General features: G+C 36.6%; 1 protein-coding gene across 1 annotated transcript; it reads left to right on the forward strand.

Annotated features, from left to right (window-relative positions):
• The first annotated feature begins 3,208 nt into the window (after positions 1-3,208).
• On the forward strand, positions 3,209-25,219 carry ppm1lb (protein phosphatase, Mg2+/Mn2+ dependent, 1Lb). The gene is made up of 4 exons (XM_058745510.1): positions 3,209-3,871; positions 14,857-15,031; positions 16,082-16,243; positions 23,283-25,219. The coding sequence occupies exons 1-4, from the start codon at positions 3,509-3,511 to the stop codon at positions 23,630-23,632; spliced, it is 1,050 nt and encodes a 349-aa protein (XP_058601493.1). The 5' UTR covers positions 3,209-3,508; the 3' UTR covers positions 23,633-25,219.
• Positions 25,220-26,207: the final 988 nt, after the last annotated feature.

Raw genomic sequence — 26,207 nt, forward strand, 5'->3', positions numbered from 1 at the left:
GACACAATTATTGGCACCCCTAGAAATTCTTATGAGTAAAATATCTCTGAAGTATATTCATATTCACAATTTTGAGAACTCCAGAGTGATTATGAACATGACATTATCCAGCCATGGCTTCCATAAATATAAATAGGAGGGAAAACAAAGCCCAAATTCCCTTCATCACCCATCACAATGAGAAAAACCAAAGAATATATTTCTGATGTGCAGCAAAAGATAATTGAGCTTCACAAATTAGTGAAGTGGCTTTAAGAAAAGAGCTAGAGCAGTGAAAATTCCCATTTACACCATCAGGGCAATAATTAAGAATTTCCAATCAACATAAAATGTTATGAAACTGCCTGGAAGAGGACGTGTGTATATATCGTTCTGATGCACGGTGAGAAGGAGAGTTTGAGCGGCTAAAGACTCTCTGAGGACCACAGCTGGAGAATTGCAGAAAATAGTTGAGTCTCGGGGTCAGAAAACCTTAAAAACATATTGTCAAACAGCAGCTACATCAGCACATGTTGTTTGGGAGGGTTTCAAGAAAAACTCTCCTCGCTCATCCAAACACAAACTCCAGCATATTCAGTTATCAGACACGACTGGAACTTCAGATGGGACTGGCTTCTATGCTCAGATGAAACTAAAAAATGAGCTTTTTAGCAGCAAACACTCAAGATGGGTTTAAAAAGTACCCCATGTGTACAATGAAATATACTGCTGTATTTTTGATGTTGTGGGCCTATATTTCTGCTGGAGGTCCTGGACATCTTGTTTAGACGCATGGCATCATGGTTTCTATCAAATACCAACAGATAAAAAATCAATAAGTGACTGACTCTGTTAGAAATCTTATAATGGGCCATGTTTGGATCTTCCAGCCGTACAATAATCCAAACACAAACCTCAAAAACAACACAAAAATGGGTCACTGAGCACAAAACCAAGCTTCTGCTGGCCGTTCCAGTCCTCTGACCTGAACCCTGTAGAACATGAGTGAACTGAAGAGAAGAAGCAGCAACATGGAGCTGTGAATGGTCTCTGATCTCTCCAAATTCATCAGGCATTAGGACAAAACTGAGAGCTGTTATCTTGGAAAAAGGACGTTGCAATAATGCATAATAATCTCATAATGTGATTACAGGTTACTATGATCTACCTGACCACCTAACCTTAAATATAGGTAAATTGCTGTTTCGTATCTCTCATATTTTCAACCCTTTCACACATAGTTAAATAACTACAAATCAAAACAATATTTCATGTCATTTTTTAAATTTATTTATTTGTAAGTTTGCTTATTTATGTAGTTGGTCAAAACAAACCTTCAACAATCCATTTGGTTACACTGCAGAGTTATATAACCAGTTACTTTTTTAAAATTAAAAAACAGGAAACTTCTGTTTTTATTAATCATCCAATACTCCAGTGCAGAGCTGGGACTTTTATTTTGACAGGTCGTTTGGTTTCTTGTATTTAGAATTAAAATAAACAAATGTGAGACCATGTTCTGGTGTGTGTAAGTGTGAGACTGCAGCTGTTTTGTGTCACTGACAACACACAGCTCTGGAACTGATGGTGAAGCCTGTCTGTCTGCCATCTGATTCTGTCAAACATCAGCACACAGGGTTGCCAGGTTTTCACAACAAAACCCCCAATTGCTACTCAAAACTAGCCCAATGCGGAATGTCACGGAGTATGCCACATTTTGGATGAATAAATCAAATGTAGGTCAGTACACTTGAATCAAAACACGATATGGACTATATTTAGCTGCAAAAAGATTGAAGCATGTTTTCAGCCTTTGCCGTCTCAGTAGGCCATATGAACACAAACATGATCTCTAGTCACTTCATGAGCATTTTACAATTTCTTTTGAGAAAATTACCATCATATCATATACAAACAGACAGCAATGCTTCAAAAGACACCAGAATAAGATACATGCTTATTAGATGGCCCTATTTGGGTTGATGTATATGCTTTTATTTTTTTTTATTAACTGTTTTTTCCCCAAAGCATTGTTAGATGCCAGTGTTTCCTATAGTTATGCAAAGATTTGGTTTCAAAAACAGCGTCAGTAAACTATTTCTTATGGTTTTAAATCTGCATTGAACTTCAGATCAATCTCAAAAGGCGGTACTAAAGTCTGATTCTGTGGTGGATGTGTTCAATTATTATAATCTTAATTAGTGATGACGGATTGTGAAAGTCTGACAGTAATCAGTGTTGAGTTACTGTAATGTTAACCCTGCATGGTGTAAATGTTTGAAAACAGTTGAATAATAATAATAATTTTTATTTATATAGCGCCTTTCTAGCACTCAAGGTCACTTTACAAATCAGGCTTAAGGACAGACAATAGACATCAATACCAAAAAACAAAAAACAAAAGCTAAGAGTAATATACAGAAACCACTTACAAGATTAGATTAGAGATACAGAAAGAATGAAGATAAACATCCATAACAGGGTACAGTTCACAGACTATGAATTGAAAAGTAATGGTCAGGAAAAAAAATGGGCTTTTAAGAGGTTTTTAAAGGAGAGAAGGGAGGATGCCTGACGGATGGTTTGGGGGGAAGAGCATTCCACAATCTGGGAGCAACAACACTGATCCTTGATGCAATTTGTTAATGAAGGTAGCAGTGGAAGTTAAACCCATAGTGCTTAATTATTTGTCCAATTGGTAGCATATAAATGGTGAAGAGGAGAGGGCCCAAAACAGAACCCTGAGGGACACCAGAGCTGGTGAATTTGGTAGATGATCTGTGATTCTGGTATATAACAAAACATTCATTAGAAATTTACAAACGTAATCGCAACGTTTAATCGCAATCACAAAGTTAACATATAATCATTGCAGTTAGTGTTCACCGTCTGTTTGATTACGTGTAATTTGTAACTAACTGCATAACATTTCTGCCATAGTCACCACTAATAACCTACTCCTAAATATAATGTAGAAACTAAAAAATTTCTGTAAAGCTGCTTTGCAATGATTTGTATCGTGAAAAGCGCTATACAAATAAACGTGGATTGAACTGAAGTAAGCTACATTACTTATTGAAAAAGTACAATTTTAAATAGGGTAACTTGTAATCTGTAACTTCCAACACTGTCTATATCACTTTAACAGTGTTAAAAACCGCGGACTTGGCAACCCTGAGCACACACGAGAGCGCGCTGCACCGAGCCGCGAGCACGCGCAATGCGCGCAGCCGCTACACAGAACACCTGCCCGCGCCGCCGCGTCGGAGGACTAAACACGGCATTTATTTAACCATTCTTGAAGGCAAACAAGCGTTGCATCTGGTTATTATTTGAAAAAGAAAAGAAACTGCACGCAGTAATCATTTTCGAAGGGGAAGTGTTTTGCCATGAACGGGTTTTTGATGTGTGCACGCGTCACTAGCGCAGTGGAGGAGAGCGGGAGCGTCTGTCTGTGATGCGCTGCCGTCATTAGTTAAGTGTGTGTGTGTGTGTGTGCGCGTGTGCGTGCGTGCGCGAGCGAGCGAGCATGAGCATGAGTCCGCTGGCTCTGCTGGCTCGGACCGCGCGCTATGTGCTGCTGCGGCCGCAGACTCTGCTGCTCCTCGGCGGTAGTCTGGCTCTCTGGAGCTTCCTCGAGGTGAAGACCATCCTGCGCTCCAGCCGCGACGCCGTCAGCATGATGAAGGGCAGGGTGGCGGAGATGATGCACAGCGAGGTGATGCTGCACGAGGAGTTCTCCAAGACGTGGCAGTACAAGAGCAGCAGCGCAGCGGTGTACTCCATCCAGGGCAGGAGGGACCACATGGAGGACAGGTTCCACATCCTCACAGACGCACTCAACCAGAGCCATACCAGCATCTACGGCATCTTCGATGGGCACGGAGGAGAGGTGAACACCTGTCTGTCTGTCTGTGCATGCGTCTGTCCGTCTGTCTAGTGACATTTGTGACCCTGGACCACAAAACCAGTCATAAGGCTCAATTTTGTTAAATTGAGATTTTAAAAATTCTATTAATGTATGGTTTGTTAGGATCTGACAATATTTGTCTGAGATGCAACTATTTGTAAATCTGGAATCTGAGGGTGCAAAAAAATCTAAATATTGAGAAAATCACCTTTAAAGTTGTCCAAATGCAGTTCTTAGCAATGCATATTACTAATCAAAAATTAAGGTTTGATACATTTACGGTAGGAAATTTACAAAATATCTCCATGGAACATGATTTTTGGCATAAAAGAAAAATGTATAATTTTGACCCATACAATGTATTGTTGGCTATTGCTACAAATATAGCTGTGCTGCTTATGACTGCTTCTGTGCTGCAGGAACACATTTAGTTTTTGTAAGCATCCACACTAACTAAAAACTGAAATAATATAGTTTATTAATCCAAAAAAAAAAAATTGCATTCTTTCAAGCAGATTTGTACACAAATAGTGTGTTCTGTTATCATATTATCATTACGTGCCATCATTTTGCCATGGCATTTGTTTATAAGGGATTCACTGTACTAAACATCGTTCCTTTATTTGTTTGGAAGTTATATTACATTAAGCATTGTGTTTGTGCTGTACAGATTTAAGAGAAAAGGACAGCTGTTTTTGGATGTCAGTCTCACACACACACACACACACACACACACGTTATCATCATTTGGTTGTTTTTGTAGAAGTTTCAGCAGAATTGTTCACACACAGAACTGATCTGGTGTCTGTCTCATTTGGTGCAGTGTAGTTTACTGTAAGAACAATATTATTCACCATATTCAAGTTGTAACATAATTTTCAACAGATGTTGTTTCAGATAAAAGTGTCTGCTAATGCTTAAATATAAATACAATTGCCATTATGTCATACTACTTCCTTTTTCCACAAAGCACAGCTCTTAATGAGAATAACAAGTGTTGAGCTGTATGTATTATTAGGACAGCAGATTTCAGTGTTATTATCTATGAATTTAAAAAACTGGCAATTTGAGTTTGTTTAATGGTAAATATAGTACTGTGATGAACAACTATGGTATCAGATGACACCGTTATTACCAAACCGATAATAATGTGCGTGGTCTAAACACATATTGCATATATCCAGTGCAGCAGATTAGAAGAAAAACATTGTTGTAAAGTTCTCATAACGAGGCCAAAGTGAGTGTATTATGTTTAGGCATGAGCAATTTAGTCTATTTGTCAGTTTTAGTACTTGATGGATAAAACTCAAGAGTGCTCAAGGGAATAATGCATGTAAAAAAACATTTATTAACACATTTATTAACTTTAAACTGAAATAAAATACTGGAAATAGCAGATCTACTAGACAGGAATAAGATTGCCAAAAGCCTGGTATAAATTAAACCCAGAATAGCTCAAAATCCACCAGTTATATAATCAGAAATAATGAATTGTGTTTACTTAACGTAACACAAAACAGCACAAAGATAATTGGTTTGATGTCAGCTTCAAATTTAAAATTTCTTAGGCGTGTAATAATATAGCCAAAAACACTTCTCAAGCACAGTTTTGCAATGCATAGAAAAAAGACAAAAGAATAAAACAGTAAGTGCAAATTCTGTAGTTGCTCCTGCGAATGCATTTTATATTGTATTGTATTTTTTAACAGCAGATTTGAGAGTCCATTTCTCAACATAGATACTATACAGACACTTCTGTATAGTATCTATGTCATGCATGATCATAACTGATTGTTTTCTTGATTATTTACTGGTGTACTCAGGTATTCGTGCCTGTCCCTAATTATGCTGATTTAACTGTGCTCTGTGTATCTGCTCTGTGTGATGATCAGTATTATCATTTGATAGTTGAGGCCTGTTTAGTGCCTCTGTGAACTGCACTGTAACAAATAAAAAAAGTTGAGAAAACTTAAAAGTTTAAGGCAACCAGCTGCAGCAGATTTTTGAGTTTTCTCAACTTGTATTTAAAACTGTATTATTTCCTACAACTCTGGAAACAACACTGAATATACAGAAGCACAGGGATCTTGTAGACCTGTTACTGCCTCAAACAAGACTCTTACATCTCTTCAAAAGATTTACTAGTGAGTTGCTGCACAATAAATTTCCAGCACTATTACCAGGTTGTACAAAGGTACTATTTTAAGGCAGGATGTACATTATCCTCTTGTATAATCCCTTACTTATATAATCCAGGAAATACATAACGATTTTAAATGTGAAGCTCTGTATCTGTATAGGCAACATTAGATAAAAAAGTATCTATGTGCTTTACTTTAAAAAATTCTCATGGGTCATTCTGTGTCAAATCAACCAAATTTCAGAACATTTTTGATTTTGCTAATAATTTTTCTGAAGAAAGATAAACATGTATAGTGATGATAGCCCAAATATTAAATGTCACGAATGAATATTTACTGAGTAATCCACTATTTTGCAGAGGGGGGTCAAAATGGCAATTTTCATCTGAGATTCAGAGCCAAATTACAGGAGGGTAAATATGGCTTCAGAAAGATGGCAGCATCACAGTGTTATTTTTACACAGAGATTGGTAGATCTGCTAGTGAAATATGTTGACTTTAGCAATCTTTGTTGCATTATGTGCCAATTGTGACCGTTCAAAAATGGGGAAACAGCACTTTTCCCAATTTACAGTTTTTTCTCCAAAGTTTGCATGCCTCTAACTCAAACCTCCGGTTTCTCAGACAAGGCTTAAGGCTAGTCCCAGACTAAAATGCATGTTTGAGCTGTCTCAGCTGAAAATGTCTTGCTCTGATATATCTTAAAATATGTCAGTGCCATTGTTCTGTCTCAAGATGCACACCTGCTTCTAAGGCATTTTTATAAAAGCTGCGTAAATACCTTAATTTAACTAAACCCCGTCTGTGAAACCAGGCCCAAAAGTATTAAAGATATCTTGATGTCCTCTTAGATATTGGGTCTTAACAAACTTTCCTTTTGGCATCTTCATTTTTAAGGCCCTATATGGTATGGTTCTAGAGATATTGGAATTTCAATATGACTCCAAGAGTAAATTGTTAAAATGTACATATTTTCAGTGGTCAAAAACCAAATGTGGGTCAAGTTGCAAAAATATGATACTTCTTTTCTTTTAAAGAGGAATGTCTGAAGAACAAATAATGTTGAAACTAGAGATGTATCTCGTTTAGTTCTGTCAAAACAACTGCGTTGAACATACCTGTCCGAGTGCCATAAATATTCTTTTTCCAAAGTTTGCATGCCTATAACTCAAGAAGTATTAAAGATATCGCAATATGATTTTAGAGTCTAGTTCTTAATAAACTTTCTTTTGGAATCTTCATTTTCAAGGCCCTACATCGTTTAGCCTCTAGTCTAAGTCATTGTCATGCACATTAGGACTGTATGGGTATGATGGTTTGGTACATACCTCGGTTTTAAGGTCACGGTTCCGTAGGTTTTCATTGATTCACTGAAAAAACTAAAATAAAAGTCTGTCAGCACCAGAGCATGTGAGCAGGGCGATAAAAAACTATTTCCAGGTTAGAGCTTTGAAATGTCTGGTGAATGTGTGTGTTTTGGGTTACTGTAGGTGTGAATGAAGTGATGAACGCACTCATTCAACACGCTTGTTACAGCCAATAAATGTTTTTGAGCATATTATAAACACAGGAGAGTAAAACTGAGCAATCGTGCATGTAATTTCAGACCTCACGAGTATATGGATGGACGTGTGGGTGAGCGCAAGTGTGAACATTTGGATGATGTGTTTAGAAGAGCACGTGAGAGCTTTTGATGTCGTGTGGGCGAGCGTCTGGATGAGTGTTTGTTAGATAAGTGGTAATGTGTGGGTGTGTGAGAGCACCATGGTTGAGCGTTTGTGTGAGCATTTAGTGAATGCCTGGGTGTGTGTTGGTAAAACAAGAGAGCAGAGTATTGTATGAAATAATGCATTTGAGTGGACGGAGTGTACTAGTGTGTATCTGAGGGTGTGTGAGCATTTGTGTGACCAAGCGTGCATGTGAATATTTGGGTGAGTTTGAGTTTTGGATAGGTGTGTTGTTTAGGATGGATGTGTGGGTGACAGTCTTGCATGATATATTGGGACACCTCCTTCTAATGAACAGGTTTGACTACTTTAGTAATTTCCATGAGTACAAATCTTAATGTTTAAGCATATAATGATATTCTATAGGAATTGTGTGCTTCTAATTTTAAAGCAACAGCTCGGACAGGACACTTTTCTGTTTTAACATGACAATGTCTCTGTGTATAAGGCAAGGTTCAAAAAGAAATGATTGAGTGAGTCAGTGTGGAAGAACTTGACTGGTCTGCAGACCTTGAGCCAAAAACTCATCGCCAAACACTAATGACTTGTACTTATGGGTATAGTTATTTTAGACACTTCCAAAACTGTTGCAACAGAGATGGAAATACAGCTTTTAAATACATGAATTATGTTTCCATTTTTGTTGTTTCCACAGTTTTGAAAGTGCCTTTTTCTGTTCTAAAGAAAGGGGTGTCTCAATACTTGGTAATATAATGCCAGTTGAACTGTATTGGTGCAGGTTTACGTTACTTTTACTGATCATTTTCTTGTTTCATTGTATTTTATGTTTGATTTGATGCCAGAGCACGTGCATAGAGAGTGGTTCGGTAATCACATGATGTTTTCCTGTAATAATAATGTATAAAATCCCACATGATTCTCCACACCAGTTTCTGTCTCTCTCCCGAACGGCTCTTACATTTGTTGTCATTAAAAGTGTGCAGTTTATTCTGAAACCATCACGACCTGCTGGCTGCTTGCTGCTAACAGGTTGTTGACACCAAGTGGCATCAGACTTCGGCTCTCAAACTAAGGTGTGTCCTTTCATGATGTTGTTTTTCTTCCACACATCTGTGTTCCTCTAAAGATGAAGGACTGCTGCTGAGCACATGTCGTCTGATGGACCTCTCCAGGCTCTGGTGATACACAGCTGCTGCAGATGGTTTAGGTGCATTTACTAAAACTCTCTCCAAAATAAAACTTAAAAACATGAATTTACTTATTTCAATCTGTGTGCAAGCTAAGTACAGTAAGATCTTGCTTACAGTGATTTTTTTGCAGAAGTCAGTGTGATGTGTGTGCAGCTAATGTCACACACTCCATACAGCACACGCATGTCCTGAAACACTGCAGATGTGTTTGCTGACTGCTTCTGATTACATCTGATCTGTGCGGTCAGTTTTAAATCAGATTGTCAGCGGATGAAAGGAAAGCCCCGGCAGAAATTACTTCAGCACATTTCAGGACTCTCATGTGCTAATAACCACAATCATATGGACAGAATATTTTCAAGTCGGAGAGGACTGATATCCTTTGATCAAAACCAATAACATACGAAGAGGGCTGTGATTTGAAACATTTGAAGAGTTAGTTCACTCAAAAATAGAAATCATCATTACTCATTTAACACATGCTGTAATGAATGATTCACTAGTAATGAATGCTTTCGTCAGGTTAAAAAGAAGATGAATCGGTTGTGTTGACTTGTAGAACTTGAAATCTACTAAATCTGTCAGATTCAGGATGCAATCTACATGAATTCCTCTGTAAACCAGCACATGTTTGTTGCTTTCACGTGTACCTGAGACTGATTCAGGCTCGCTTCAACATTTTCAAACATCTGCATAATCATACTAATGCTTTCATTAAACTTTTGTGTATTGGGTTTTCCATTAACGATTTCAAATAGCAAATGAGTTAGTATATATAATGAATTTGTTAATGAATGCTACAGCATACTGTAGTATTATCTATAGTGAACTGATAAACTGTAATAAATAGTGTAGTATACTTTAGTTTTTACTACAGTTGTAGAAAACTTAGTACAGTATTGGGTAAAGTCATTAGTTTATACAACCCGAATTCCGGAAATGTTGGGATGTTTTTTAAATGTGAATAAAACGAAAGCTAAAAGACTTTAAAATCACGAGCCAATATTTTAATCACAATATAGAACATAGATAACATACACTGTAAAAAATGAATGTGATTTTAACGATTTGAAAAAGCTACGGTAAAAACCTGTTAAATGGTTAACGTAAGTTCCCCTAATATATATATACGGTGAAAAACTGTAATAGACATTTCAGACAATTTTACGGTGAAATAGATATTCCCAGAATTCTCTGCGTTGCATTTCAAATTTTGTTTGAAATTGATGTTTTGTCTTTGAAATAACTAGGTTTCTTCTTAGTTTTTTCTTATCAGTTATGTTTATTAGGGTTGTATGTTACGTCAAATTTTGTTAAATTAATATTTATTGCATATTTCAGTTTAATGAGTCTCACCATGATGGTGTTTAGTGTTTGTGTGAGTGACACTGTGCACCTTCTACATATGTTATTATTTAAAAGCTGTTTGTGATGGGCTTTGGTTCATCATGTGACTTTCTCATTACTTTCTGCATTTGATGGTTATCAGTGTATTTCAAAGGTACAAAACAGATTTCAGTAGGTTGGTATATTAACATTATATCAGTTAATGAAATTACGGTATTTAACTGTAAATTTAAGTTAAAACCTAAAATGTTGCTACAGTACATTTTACGGTAGAATTCTGGCAACCACAACTGCCAGTTTTTTACTGTAAATTTTATGTAAATTACTATAGTATTTTTTCATGTGGGCACTTACAACTTGGAAAATAAGTTTTCGGTGTATATAAATGATAAACAAACATATATAAGCAAATATAAACTAAAATACAAATAACCTCTTCTCTGTTGCTGATTCACAAGTAAGTCAGGCTGGATTTTCCATCGTCTTGTAGCTGGATGTAATGTGGCAGTGATTGTCCAGCTTCACTTGGTCACACAGTCCCTAAAACACAGACACGTCGTCTACAAAGACATCAACGTTTCCCGGATAATCAGTGTGTTTTTGGAACGGTCAGAACATTCTTTACTCTCATCCAGGCTGAAGGTCATCACGTGTGATGCTGAAAATACAGCAGCTGTAAAAGTGCCATCAATAAGAGACACAGGTGTGAAACGCTGTTATTCACTATATGAAGCTTTGTTTGGACAGTACGGCTCCAGACATACACTACGCAAGTGTGTGAAACTCCCTGCTGACAATAGAAACATCACAGAAATTCTGATGCTTTCCACTACAAATACCATTAAAAACATTACAAACCATCAGTTTTTAACCATTAAAACCACTAAAAAATGGTTTCCTGTCGTGTGTTTTGGGACATATTGCATTAGGATTTAGTGAATTTAACAAGCCACCAATAGAAGATGAACAATTACCAGCAGAGACCAACAGGGACCATTACAACTTCCATTAAAACCAGTACAATTCCCAACCAGTAAAACCATTACAAATTATGTGATGGTTTCTATTGTATTCATATCATTGAAATCTAAAATGTTTTAAGCGCAATTCGTAAAAACGAAGAACGATTCGAGATTATATTTTAATACTAGGGATGGGCTTTTTTCAAAAATATTGTATTCGAATATTTGGGCTCATAAAAAAAAAATAAAATTCAAATATTGGTTTATTTAATGAGGATTATTTTGAATAATCACATTTTTGTCACTATAAGGTTTTGCCACAAATTCAACTGACTGGCTTCTCTCTTGTATGATTTCAATCAATGATTGAAATTGGTATTAAAAATGAATACTGAAATATGATGGTATTTAAAAAAAATTTTTTTTTTTTAATGAAATTATACTCTAAATATGAAACTAAAATCACCAGTAGGTGACGGAAAATCACTGTCGTAATGCGGATTCTTTCAGAAACAAAGAAAGTGACTGTCTTTATGAATGAGTCACTGAATCATCCACTCACTCTATTCGTTAAAAAAACATGGATTCATTCAGTAACGAATCACTGCAGTGTGTCGCTCAGAGAAACACAACAGTTCTGCTGTGGCTTTCAGATTTCGTTTGTAAAATTGAGCAAATTGGACAATATTGAGTATACAATATAACACAATGGTTTTTGAACTATTTTATAGTTCATGTTGATATTGTGAGACAGCCTTTCACCTCGACGAGAAATATCATGTTTTAATGTTAAAAAAAGTAGCCTATGTGTGCAATCCTCAGCGTTCTCACTATAATGGACATTAGAATTAACTTTATTTCTGTTTGTGTCACAGTACTTACATGTGCAAATTCACTTCACAGATATCTAAACATTGACATTTTAGTGTAGTAGAAGTTTTGTATCAGAGAAGCAGTATATTTCTTTGAGAATATGAGTTTAAAGCCTAATTTTACATGTTTGTGTAAGATTTCGTTATGTAGCCTACTTGCAATGTGTTACCGTATAAGCGTGATCTGTGTGTTTTGCAATGTCAGCATTATTTTTTTATTTGTTTGTTTATTTAATTATTTTGGAGAGTTTGGAAAATTGTCAATTTTGCTGTGGCTGTTATCAATCACAGATACTTTTTTGAAAGTTCCCTTTGACCCACTTTTACAAAATGTACCACTCTCTTAAATTTCAGATAATTTACATTATTTTGACGTTCTGGCAAACAGCAGCCTGAGATCACACGCAGCAATTATACGTTCAAAAATAAGACAGATACTGTATATCCATTATAAGCTCCAAAACTGCTCCAGTGGGAAATCATTGGTACCAATAGTTAAGTTTCAATCCACTTTTTGCCATTCTGGTATTGACAAAGTGAAATTGCGGCGGGATAAAATGGCAAAATTAGCTGTCTTCAGCCTCTTTCCATCTAATTGGCCTTTTACTGATCCCTAAAAAAATGACTTCAAGCAATATTCAGAAATGGGTGCAATTGCGCAATTTTATTTTTATGGTTAACTTGGCATTTAAAGTATTAGTTTTAAGTTGTTTGTTACTTCAAAAGAAGACAAACCTTAATTAAATCAATGTTTGCTGTGTCATGATGAACTCTTTACATACATGTGTCTCGGCAAAACATATTCTAATCTACAATTACCAAGCAATATGCAAAAGTAATAGAATTAATTTTCATTATTACTGAAGTGGCAGGCAGTGTGATTTTACTTCATTAGATTTTATGTATGCACTGCAACAGAAAAAGACAAAAATCATTTGCATCATTGAAACCATTCAGAAACCACACTGAAACCACTAGAAACTGCTTAGCAATGCCTTTAACCCGTTCACAGTACTCTAGCGTTGTGTTGGTGAGATTTGCATGGGCAAACAGCACTATTCCTGAGCGGTGATTTTTCTCAGAAAAATGCTAAATGTTATCCACAGGCAGGATAAATAGACGGCACATTTGTAGGGCACACACGTCATCAAGGATGTCTTATTAAAGAAAAGCAACCATAATAAATAATATTGTTCTTGAGGTGGAAATTACTGTCATTTCTTTCTTATTTTGCAGTGTTTCTTTTCTTAAATGTATGCAGCTGATGCAACCTCTGAAGGGCACAGCATTCGAAATAAGACACTGCTAACGTAGGGATGAGTTCATTTTCTTCTTTCATTGGGTTTCTGTTTGTTCTTGGATTGCAGTGTCATTCGTTTGGTAGTGGATAGTGTAAAGCAAGTGAAGTGTGAAAATTGCTTCTCATTGCACTGTAAAAGAAAAAAGTTGACCTAACTCAAAAAAATAAGGCAACCTATCGCAATCAACTTTTTAAGTTAACTCAACTAGCAACCGACAACTTAAAAACTTTAGTTCATCTAATGAATAAAAGTCAGTCCTAAAATATCTGTCAGAGCAACCATGGTTGTTGTTTACATTAAAGGATAAGTCGAATAAACATCTCCTGATCATTTACTCACCCCCATGTCATCCAAGATGTTCATGTCTTTCATTCCTCAGTCACAAAGAAATTGTGTTTTTTGAGTAAAACATTCCAGGATTTTTCTCCATTTAGTGGACTTCAATGGTGGCCAACGATTTCAAGGTAAAAAAAATGCAGCTTCAAATTTTAAAAAAAGTAATTTCTTTGCGACAGAAGAAAGACAGACATGGGTGACATGGGGGTGAGTAAATGATCAGGAAATTTTTTCTCTGGAAGTGAACTTCTCTGTGTTTGTGTGCATCCATTTAAACATATTTTGAAGACAAATCTGTACCCAGAAGTGAGCTAAATATGGTAAAACCTCCAAAAAAAAAAAAGAAATTCCTTTTGGGGACGTCCTCTTTTATAAAAACAACGGTATAATAATAGAGTGCTTCCCTGCTACTGAACACAATTCTATGCAAATCAGTGCATTTATCACCGATCCATGCTTTGAAGTGCGTCGTGTAGTTCATTTTGATGTGGTTTTGATTCTTGTCCAAATCTCTCCCACACAGCAGGCTTACATCTTTACAGAAAAACAGCTCTGTTAACCTATATTTAGGGCATGTGTGTGTATGTATACAAAGCTGCCCAGGTATTATGTCAAAAAGTACTGGATTATTGAATTTTGTAAATGCTGCAATCATAACCCTCCACCTAGAATAATCTCTCTCTGTATGAATCCGTCTGTTTTTCTCTGGCTTTCACTCAGTAATTGTGGATGTTGACAGCACAGTTGAGCAGAGATCTGATAAACATGTGCACCGGTTGCATCTAATGTGAATTTAGCGGTGCATCTTGCATCTCTTCATCTGGCGCTCTCTTGAATGCTGGACTCAAGGCCACTGATGCACGTGTAATTAATATTCCTCTGAGGTTCGTCAGAGCGCAGGAAGCAACTGAGGGAGGATCTGATGTCAGGCCACCAGCGCTGCTATTTTTACCAGAGTTTATATCCAGATTAAAACACTTCTCTTCAAACCATCTGTGTTCTTAAGGCCTGTTTACACCAAGACACACAGAATGGCTACACTCAGTAAAACACATGCACACAAGAGTCTGAAGTGTCAGATTTTGTTCAGCAGTTAAATAAAACGTCTCTGTTATCTGTTTGTCTGTCAGACGGCAGCAGAGTATGCCAAGTCGCATCTTCCCGCCATGTTGCGGCAGCAGCTTCAGCGCTACGAGAAGCAGAAGGAGAATAGCGCTCTGACCCCTCAGTCCATCCTCAAACAGCAGATACTCGACATGGACAAAGAGATTCTGGAGAAACTGTCGGCCTCCTATGATGAAGCAGGTGAGAGCTAATGGATTGGTTCTGGATGTTTATTTAGTCTACAAGCATTAGACCTTGGAGCTGAGCACTTACAGGAGTAGATCATCTATAAATGAAAATGTGCTCCCCTTCAGGCCATCCGAAATTAGGATGAGTGCGTTTTTTCATCAGATTTGTAGAAATGTGTCACTGCATCAGTGTCTCAGCAATGGATGCTCTGCAGTGAATGGGTGCCGTCAGAATGAGAGTCCAAACAGCTGATAAAAACATCACAATAATCCACACCACTCCAGTCCATCAGTTAACATCTGGAGAGAGAAACAAATCCATCATTAAGATGTTTTTAACTAAAATACAAGTCCGTAATCCATAATAACACTTCCTCCAGTGAAAAAGTGTTCTGGTCTGAATCAGGAGAGAAATCTGCACAGATCAAAACAGCTCTAAACAAAGATGTGGCAGGATTTTGATGTGAGAGACAACAGGAGATGCACTTTTTCACTGGAGGAAGAGTTATTATGGATTATGGACTCTTGAAATGACAATTTGAAGTTAAAAACATCTTAGGCTATGTTCACACTTGGCGTCTTTTTTGAAGCTGCCAGCGTCTGTTTTACATTATAATCCTATGGAGTAAAATGCACCTTCAAAAAAGTCCTGAGCACTTTTTTAAACGTCACCGTGGCGCTGTGATAAAAAAATGATAAAAAAGATGTTTTTATCAGCTGTTTGGACTCTCATTCTGACGGCACCCATTCACTGCAGAGCACCCATTGCTGAGACACTGATGTACATACTGTGAACAGTACTGCTTCATACAGACTGTAAGTAGTTGGCAGTATTCAGTATATACAGCAAAGTAATCACAATTAGCTGAGATCGGTCCGTGAAGCCGTCTGTGCACTGCCTCAGTGGGAAATATTCTTCACAGATGTATTACAATGCTGCCACAGAGCTGTTAGTGATGAGTTTATCAGTTAAAGTTTGTTCTCTTTCATGAGGTATTTCGCTCTTTTCTCCAAGCACTTTAACTGATCACGTCAGCTCCTGTGCGGTTTGTGTCTCGGTCAGGTACGACGTGTCTGGTGGCTCTGCTGTCTGAGAAGGAGCTGACTGTAGCTAATGTTGGTGATTCGAGGGCGGTTCTGTGCGATAAAGACGGTAATGCTGTCCCGCTGTCACATGACCACAAACCCTACCAGCTCAAAGAGCGGAGGAGAATCAAGAAAGCAGGCGAGTAGCTAATCTAATTCATTTGTGCTATTGCTCGTAATTTGTTTATTTGTTTAGAAACACTGAAGAATGCTGTTCCATCTCTAATGAATAACTACACAGGAACAAATGACTAATGACTAATTCTAGTAACTTCTATTAACTAACAAGAAACTCTAGTAACTGCTAGTAACTAACATTAATCAGAGTGCTAATATTGTGTTACACATGTGCTCTTGTGTAGTTATTTATTAATGATGGAGCAGTATTCTAAAGTGTTACCATTTGTTCATATTGTATAAGCTACACAGTAAAACCTCCAGTGTTAAATCAACACTGCCAGTGTATATATAATCCACACTCAGTGTTAAAAAAGTAACGCCCGTTTCACACCGCAAGCGTGAGCGGAGCGTGAGCAGCGCATATTTTTTTCGCCGCCCATGTTAACAAGTGAGTGCATTCACACCGGCAGCAGGAGCAGCGCTGCAGCGATGGTTTCAGCGCCGAGTCTATTTTTGCTGCGCCGCTCACGCTCAATTAAAGTGATAGCACACTTTTGATGGACAAAATAAATATGATTTCACACAAAACATGCTAAAAATGCACAGAATAAGTCAGGAGTATGTCAGGAAAGAAAATGAACAATCAAAAATATGTATAGAAGATTTACCCATTTTAACTAGTTTTTCATTTTTAATGAAATTATATTATAACTTAAAGCATTTTATCAAACTCACAACGAACAATTCATGTTGCTCAGGATCTTAAGTTACAATGGAGTATATACAGTAGGCCTACATAAGAAATTCATCATTCATTCATTATTGACAGCTTATATAAGAAATGGAGATTATGGGTAAAAGTATATATTATTAAAAAAATAAATAAATAAAAAAAACAGTATAAACAGCACTTTCTATATTTGAGTATGACTGAAACAACATGATAGGAGCTGTTTTTGTTGTTTACCATTTACAAGCGAATCCCCAAGACTTCAAAACTTTCAAGTTTATAACTGACCAACTTCTAAAAACAAATTTATGGTTCTTTGGAGCCGCTGCTGTGACGCTGAACAAACGCTTCCAGTGTGAATACTCTGCGAGTCTGCAGCTGCAGTGACGCTGTAGTTACGCTGACGTGACGCTGCTGCGAAGCTCACGCTTGCGGTGTGAAACGGGCGTAACACTGAAGCAGTGTTAAAGTTAATGAGATAATTAGTTTAGTAATTGAGTGATGATTGAACATTAATGAAGAACACTGAACCATTGAAAGAAAGGAAACAAGAACAGAAAAAAGAGACGAGACGAGCAGAAATACAAGAACTACAACTGACTTCAGCCACAGACTTAGATGAAATCAACACAAGATAAAAGAAGACATTAAATCTCTCAAGATCTCAGCAGAGGATGATTAAACAACTCCATAAACAGCATCACCAGCTTCACACGTTACTAACCAGGGCTGCGTTTCTCAAAACCATCGTAAGCTTAAGTACATCGTAGACCCTTTGAAACCAGTGGAGCTACGATCAACTTAAACTTACGATGCTTTTGGGAAACGCAGCCCAGATTGACTTTAGATGTTGATGTTTTAGTTTTGTTTGAATTACCATTATCGAGGTCAGTGTTTGCTTTAGTTGGGCTCTTGACCCTTGACTTAAAACACTACAATTACTTTAGCTGCCTTAACTGTGTGTTTGTTTAGACATGTTAGTTATGGCATTCGGGTGTTGATGGTTAGACTTTCATAAAGAAATCACCAGCATTTAGTGATTTCCATAACTGATTTCATTCAGAGCATCGTCATCGATTGGTTAAAATTTTTCATTTTGTTCACGTAAAATATAAAGCTTGAGCCATCAGTTTTAAGATTAATCTGAAAGACTTTCAAAAGTAAATCGGCACTAGAAGCTTAAGACTGCATTATCATACAGACATCAAGACTCAGCTTAAGAATCTCAACAATGGTGACAATCAACAAATTCAGATAAAAAGATCCTCTGTGAACATCACAAAACACGCTGCTAAAAGTCACAACAAAATAGCAAAACAAAAGGAAATAGTAAGAATAAAAGAAAATACTAAGACAGCTGCATAATTTATTCATGTCGCATTGCATGCTGGGAGCCATGGATGAGTTTTGATTGGTGCTCCCAGAATGCACTGCAACATGGAGCTTTATGTTGATTGTCACCATTGTTGAGATTCATATGCTGATTCTTGAAGTCTGTTTGATGAAGAAAAGCAAAACTTTCAGTGCAGAATAAATTTCAAAAGTCTTTCAGATTAATATTAAAACTGTCAGATGTTAAACTATGTATATCATAAACTCAATAACAAAATTAACTAATAAATCTACCAGTGACTATACTCCAAATTAAATCAGTTACTCAAGCCACTATACACTGATTACATCTTTATTGAAACGTAACCAGCCCTGATCTCATTTTCTCTTGGCTTTTTTTTCTTTTTTGCCATAACTAACAGGTCTAAACAAACACACAGTTATGGCAGCCAAAGAAATTATAATGTTTTAAGTCAAGGGTCAAGAGCCCAACTAAAGCAAACACTGACCTCGATAATGGTAATTCAAACAAAACTAAAACATCAACATCTAAAGTCAATCTGGTTAGTAACGTGTGAAGCTGGTAATGCTGTTTATGGAGTTGTTTAATCATCCTCTGCTGAGATCTTCAGAGATTGAATGTTTTCTTTTATCTTGTGTTGATTTCATCTAAGGCTGTGGCTGAAGTCAGTTGTAGTTCTTGTATTTCTGCTCGTCTCGTCTCTTTTTTCTGTTCTTGTTTCCTTTCTTTCAATGGTTCAGTGTTCTTCATTAATGTTCAATCATCACTCAATTACTAAACTAATTATCTCATTAACTTTAACACTGCTTCAGTGTTACTTTTTTAACACTCTGAGTGTGGATTATATATACACTGGGAGTGTTGATTTAACACTGGAGGTTTTACTGTGTACTGACTATTCACTTGTCTTCAGAAATGTTTGAACTCTACATTAGTTTGGCTTGTACTTTTTGCAAGATAATGCAAGTAAATACAAAATGCAGTTTTTAAATGATGATTTCATTTATTAAGGGAAAAAAGCTGTCCAAACCTGCCTGGCCCTACGTGAAAAATTAATTGCCCCCTCCTATTAAATCATGAAAGAACTGCGATTAACCACATTATTTTAGAAAGCTGAGTTAAGTTTCACTAGCCAAACCCAGGCCTGATTACTGCCAGGCCTGTTGAATCAAGAAATCACTTAAATAGAACCTGTCTGACAAAGTGAAGCATGTTTAAAGAGCAACACATCATTCCGCAATCTTAAGAAATTCATAAACAGATGAGAAACAAAATAGTTTACATGTATCAGTCTGGAAAGGGTTATGAAACCATTTCTAAGGCTTTGGGACTCCAGCAAACCACGGTCAGAGCCATTATCCACAAATGGAGAAAACTTGGAACAGTGGTGAACCTTCCCAGGAGTGGCCGGCCTACCAAAATTACTCCAAGAGCACAAAGACGACTCATCCAGCTCATAAAAGAACACAGAACAACATCTAAAGAACTGCAGGCCTCTCTTGCCTCAATTGAGGTCAGTGTTCATGATTCAACAATAAGAAAGAGACTGGGCAGAAACAGCATCCATGGGAGAGTTCCATGGCAAAAGCCATTGCTGACCAAAACGAACACAAAGGCTCGTCTCACATTTGCCAAAAAAATATCTTGATTATCCCCAAGACTTTTGGGCAAATATTCTGTGGACTGATGTGACAAGGTTTAACTTTTTGGAAGGTGTGTGTCCCGTTACATCTGGCGTAAAACCAGCACAGCATTTCTTAAAAAGAACATCATACCAACAGTCAAACATGGTGGTGGTAGTGTGATGGTCTGAGGCTGCTTTGCAGCTTCAGCACCTGGATGACTTGCCATAATTGATGGAACCATGAATTCTGCTCTCTATCAGAAAATCCTGAAGGAGAATGTCCGGCCATCAGTTTGTGACCTCAAGCTCAAGCGCACTTGGGTTCTGCAGCAGGACAATGATTCCAAACACAGCAGCAAGTCCACCTCTGAATGTCTCAAGAAAAACAAAATTAAGGTTTTGGAGTGGCCAAATCAAAGTCCTGACCTGAATCCTATTGAGATGCTGTGGCATGACCTTAAACAGTCCATTCATGCTCGAAAACCCTCCAATGTGGCTGAATTAAAACAATTCTGCAAAGAAGAGTGGGCCAAAATTCCTCCACAGCGATGTGAAAGACTCATTGCCAGTTATCGCAAACGCTTGATTGCAGTTGTTGCTGCAAAGGGTGGCACAACCAGTTATTAGATTTAGGGGGCAAGCACTTTTTCATGTAGTGCCAGGCAGGTTTGGACAGCTTTTTTTCCCTTAATAAATGAAATTGTTATTTCAGAACTGCATTTTGTATTTACTCGGGTTATCTTTGTGTAATATAAAAAATTTTTTGATGATCTGAATCTTTCAAGTGTGAAAAACATGCAAAAAATTAAAAAAAACAGGAAGGGGGCAAAAAACTTTTTCACACCACTGTAGCTATATGATTAAACTTTGTGTACTGTTGTTGCCAGGGAAAACGCTATATTTCTTCTGTTCCAAAGGCGCTAACCTAGGGATGCACCGAATGTTCGGCAACTGAAATTATTCAGCCGAAAATAGCAACAAAAAAAGCTCTTTTGGTGTTCGAAAAGACTGAATAAATTGTACCGAACAATGACGTGACGCAATCAAACAGAGGCGCACTAATGCAGCAAACATGTCTGCAGTGTGGAAGCATTTAAAAGTGTCCATGAAAGACACAAAATCATTACAAGCACCGACAGCGAGAGACTGTTTGGTGCTGCATCGCATGTCTTCGATGAGAAGAGGAAGGGGTGGCTGTTGTTGGTTACTGTATGATGATTAAAATCGCAAAATGGCCTTAAACAGTTAGTAAATAAACCGCAGAACGTTATGTTTTCTAATACACGCAGGAATTGCATGTGTTCAAACAGTGCTGCACGAGCTCGTTAGCCAGGGTTCAGAGTCTAGAGCGCGAGGAAAATCTGCGCTGAAACACAATGTTACTCGTCAGCTGCTCAGTAACATTTTTATGAAATTTTAAAGGCATGTGACAATCTGATATGTGTGACAGACATCATTTATAAATCTGCTGTTGTCAACAAAAAGAAGTGATGAGGGCTTCCTGCGGGTTTCTGCCAAAATAAAAGCTGAGAAAAAGCAACAACTCCATCAACATTCATAAATGTCAGTACTGTAATTTTACTGTTGTTCTGTAAAATAAAAGTAAGACAACAATAATGATAATAATAATTACAATAGCTCTTTTAATACATTTATTGTAACATTCACACAAGTTGTTCAAATTGGGAACTGTAATATATTCTAATACTTTAAAAGAAGTCTCTTCTGCTCAGCAAGGCTGCATTTATTTGTACAGTAAAAAAATACATGCCTGATTCAAGGTCTTATTATTTAAACTTATTAATTTTAAGTTAAATTGTGCTTTGTTGGTATACTGTCTGCTAGAATGTAAAAAAATGTTCAGTGTTAAGTAAGTATTTTTTAAATTGTTGTTTTGTAATTGATTTTGCTTTTCTTTTAAAAGCAAGACAAAACAGTAAAAAGCACATTTTGGCCATTTAATTTATGCAATGGTGAAAAAATTCGCAAAATACATGAGGGAAAAAAACGCCAAAAACCATGTTCGGTATTCAGCCTTCGGCCCAGTGTTTAATTTTGTTCGGCTTCGGCCAAGAATTTTCATTTCGGTGCATCCCTAGCGCTACCTGCTATTTTCAAGAAGCCCGTCTGCTGTTTTTGTTCAGACCAAAGCAAAAATCAACACATTATAAAAATCTAAACAAGTAAGACAATAAGATATATTTATATGTTATTTAATTAATATAATAATTGATTGATAATAATTATTTAAATTAATATAATTGATACTTTTGACTTTAAAAAAATGTTTAAAGTCTGAAATGTGAAGTTTATAATTTTAGAAAAACTTTGTCCTTGTGAAAACCTTTATCTGAACTGTAAATCATGCTTTTTACAGTAATTTTACAGCTTAATATGTTACCATAGACATTGCTTTACCCCACTCATACAGTATTAATTTTATTTGTGCGGGTCTTCAAAAGTCTTACATTTGATTTTAAAAATCCTGCAGATACCCTGACTGTGAATTGTGAAATTTCACTGGTTTATTAGAATAATGTTACATGGGTCAAAACAACAAAAACAATAGCTATTTTTTTTATTGTTGTTATTATTTTAATTTATTTGTATAATTTTTGAACCACTGGCCCAATTGTAGTCCTTGAAAACACCAAAATAGTGCTTGAAAAGTCCTTGAATTTCATTATAAAATATCTATATGAACCCTGCAAGAAGAAAAGACTCAACATCCAATCAAAATCGAACTTCCAGTTAATGCTGACAGCAAATTATAGGTTTTTTTTTGTTGGTGTGAATGATAAAGCTGAAGCTGATATTTTGACACCCATTGCTAAGACATTAAATTGCAGTGTAAAAATGCACTCTCTCTCTCTCTCTCTCTCTCTCTCTCTGTGTGTGTGTGTGTGAGTTACAGTTTTTTCAGCTGCTTACACACAAAATCTTCACTTGTCACACAATTTCTGAAAGCTGACACTCAAACAGCAGAAGCACACACCAAATCTGCAAAACACAACACACAAATCTCTATGCAATATACAAAAAAATTAACAGGAATTAATATTATGGCAAAGGTGTTTGCAGATGTCTGCTTTTGAGACGTGTTTGTGATATTTTGACTGAAATGCTTCATTTTGCAAGAGATGTGAGGCATTTTGCATTTTGTGTGCAGTTCTTGGATTTGTGTGTAAAGTTTTGAAAAAAAAAAATAGGCAAAGTTTTGAAAATGTGTGTAAGCAGCTGAAAAGTAAATCAAGGCCTTGTGAGAAGACAATGTATTTCTGAAAAGACTTCTTTAATGACTTTAAGTAATTGGCTTGCATATTCCACAGTAATTAGTTTCTCTGATTTAGGTGGCTTCATCAGTTTCAACGGCTCATGGCGCGTGCAGGGCGTTCTTGCCATGTCACGCTCACTCGGCGACTATCCGCTGAAGAACCTCAACGTGCTGACCCCTGACCCCGACCTGATGACCTTTGACCTGGACAAACTACAGCCTCAGTTCATGATTCTAGCGTCAGATGGACTCTGGGACGTCTTCAGCAACGAGGAAGCCGTGCATTTCATTAAAGAGCGTCTGGATGAACCGCACTTCGGTGCGAAGAGCATCGTCCTTCAGTCGTTTTACCGCGGCTGTCCAGACAACATCACCGTGATGGTGGTCAAGTTCAAGAAGAGAGGCTCCAAGGCCACCGGGCAGTGAAGAAGACTCAGCTCTCACATGTAATAATGTAACGAAAACATATTTTAATGAATGAGTGACTGGATGAATAAATAACATTATGCATAAGTATAACATTAGATAAAAATGTATTTTTTGGAGAAGCAACTATTTGTATTTAAATTGAATATTACAAATCTTCAGCAATTACTTCCTCATTAAAGGAATAGTTCCCGTATGGAACATAAAAATAGAACTTTTGAAGAATGTTTACGCAGCTCTTTCATAAAAAAAAAAAAAAAAAAAATGACCAGAGGTCATGAAACAAAAATCATTACGTGTTTGGCTTAATTTCACTGGTTATTACATATGTATTATTTGATCATATATAGCATAAAAGTAGGTTGCCTTAAGAAGTAACCCAGCTATCAAGTACGGTATGTAAAAAAAAGAAAAAATGAAATTATGAACGACTGACAAGTCTGGAGAAACACGTATGCTGTGACGGTGACCATGCATTTTTAACTTTAAACCATCACTTCTGGTTAAAAAACTATTCTATAATCCATAATGGCACTTCCTCCAGTGAAAAATCCATCTCCACATATTTGTTTAGGGCTTGTAAACGGTGCTTGATCTGTGCAGATTTCTCTCCTGATTCAGACCACTTCACTGGAGGAAGCGTTATTATGGATTATATTTTAGTTATAAACGTCTTAATGCTGGATTTGTTTGAGCTTTTGTCTTCTCCAGATGTTAACTGATGGACTGGAGTGGTGTGGATTATTGTGATGTTTTTATCAGCTGTTTGGACTCTCATTCTGACGGCACCCATTCACTGCAGAGCATCCATTGCTGAGACACTGATGCAGAGACACACTTCTACAGCCAAACTTTCCACAATGCACTGATTTCTGAATCTGAACATGAATTAAATTTGAGAGCTTTGGTGGAGGGAAAACTTTTCAATGAATATTATTAGTAATATTATATAATATAATATTAATGAGTAATATTTTACAGGCAGAGAAGTGTGTGCTAGTTCTGTTTGAAGGCTTCTCTGTTAATACGGAGAGCTACAGTGAAATCTCTCTTCTGTACGCAGTGATTGTTTCAGAAACAGGTCAGCACATACTGCAGAAAAACACCTTTATATATTTCAGGTATATCTGACTTACAGTCTGTCACAGCCTTGACTTAATTCAATATAATCATTGGAAGATTTTTATCCAAGTATGTTGCCTTATTTTAATTAACATGCTCTTATGATGAATTTATTTGCCAGAAGTGTCGTGTTGTCCAGAATTCATGTTTACGGTGTCCGGAAGCGTCACATCAAAATTCAATCTATTATTTTACATATGGATGTCTCACTGAGACAAAGAATAACAAAATGAATGTTTATATTAAATATTAACACAAGGTGAACATGTAAATGATGCATCTTTAATACATGACTGAAAAAAGACTTTTCATTAAAATGCTGTTTTATGTTGAAGAATGGTTGAGTACAGTTTGTATTTGTTATGTTGCATTAATGAAACTGTAAAAATGGGAACATTTAGTATAATTAATGAAAGTCAAAAACATAAAACCGTAACAAAAATAAAAAATACATATTGATGAAAGTCCTTGTCTCCAGTGTTATTTGCTTGTTGGAAACAGCATATAGATAGATAGATAGATAGATAGATAGATAGATAGATAGATAGATAACATAAGCATTTGCCCTCGTTTGTAGGTGCAGAAAACATTATACAATGATCATATAAGCATGTAATAAACAAAACTGAAGATGAAATGCCAAAGGACAGCGACGGATAAAAATAAAGAAGAATAAATCGCATAAATAATCGAAAGTGAGGCGAATCTGCCGCATTACATGTCTTAGTGACCTCTCAAGAGTCGCAGTTTCGCTTTCACTCGAGCACAGAGCGCCACCTGCAGGACACATACACACCTCCGTCATAACAACACATACAATTAGATCAATGAAAACTTTAACAGTTATTATATGCTGTTTGCAGGGGCGGACTTAGCGATTTGGGGGCCCTAAGCAAATTCCAGGTATGGGGCCCCCATACAATAACTATGTGTCCTTTTATGCTTAACCCCTATTTTGCTCACTCGCTCAAGTTTTTAGTTTATGTATCCCTTCACAACCAGTAATTAGTCAACTTTCTGCTGTTCTAAATCCAAATTAGGCTACCTTATTTTTTTTTTCGGATCACAAAAGGAAGACATTATCAAAAAATAAATAAATAAAGAAAAAAGAAAAGAAAAGAAAAATGCGTTCACTTGTCCATTTAATAAATTGCAAAAATTGTTACAAACATAATAGCCTACTATCCCATGCACCTCATTCCATATTCCAAGTGTTTATAACCCTTATTTTGCTCGCTCGCTCTAGTTTATAGTTTATTTGTACCGTCACAACCAGTAATTTGCCAACCTGATGCTGTTCTAAAGCCAAATTTGGCTACCTTATTTTTTGAGATTGCAAATGAAGACATTATCCAAAAAAAAATAAAACTTGCACTTGTCCATTTAATAAATTGTAACCCTTTCCAATCTTTTTACAAACATACAATTATCCAAGGCAATTCATTGTATATTA

This window comes from Onychostoma macrolepis, chromosome 15 (assembly GCF_012432095.1).
Source record: "Onychostoma macrolepis isolate SWU-2019 chromosome 15, ASM1243209v1, whole genome shotgun sequence".
NCBI classification, from domain to species: domain Eukaryota; kingdom Metazoa; phylum Chordata; class Actinopteri; order Cypriniformes; family Cyprinidae; genus Onychostoma; species Onychostoma macrolepis.

Excerpts from the sequence above, each read along its gene's own strand:
- ppm1lb (XM_058745510.1), top strand. The coding sequence starts at position 3,509 with ATGAGCATGAGTCCGCTGGCTCTGCTGGCTCGGACCGCGCGCTATGTG. Across the intron at positions 3,872-14,856 it reads TCGATGGGCACGGAGGAGAG|ACGGCAGCAGAGTATGCCAA; the intron begins GTGAACACCTGT and ends TTTGTCTGTCAG. Across the intron at positions 15,032-16,081 it reads GGCCTCCTATGATGAAGCAG|GTACGACGTGTCTGGTGGCT; the intron begins GTGAGAGCTAAT and ends TGTCTCGGTCAG.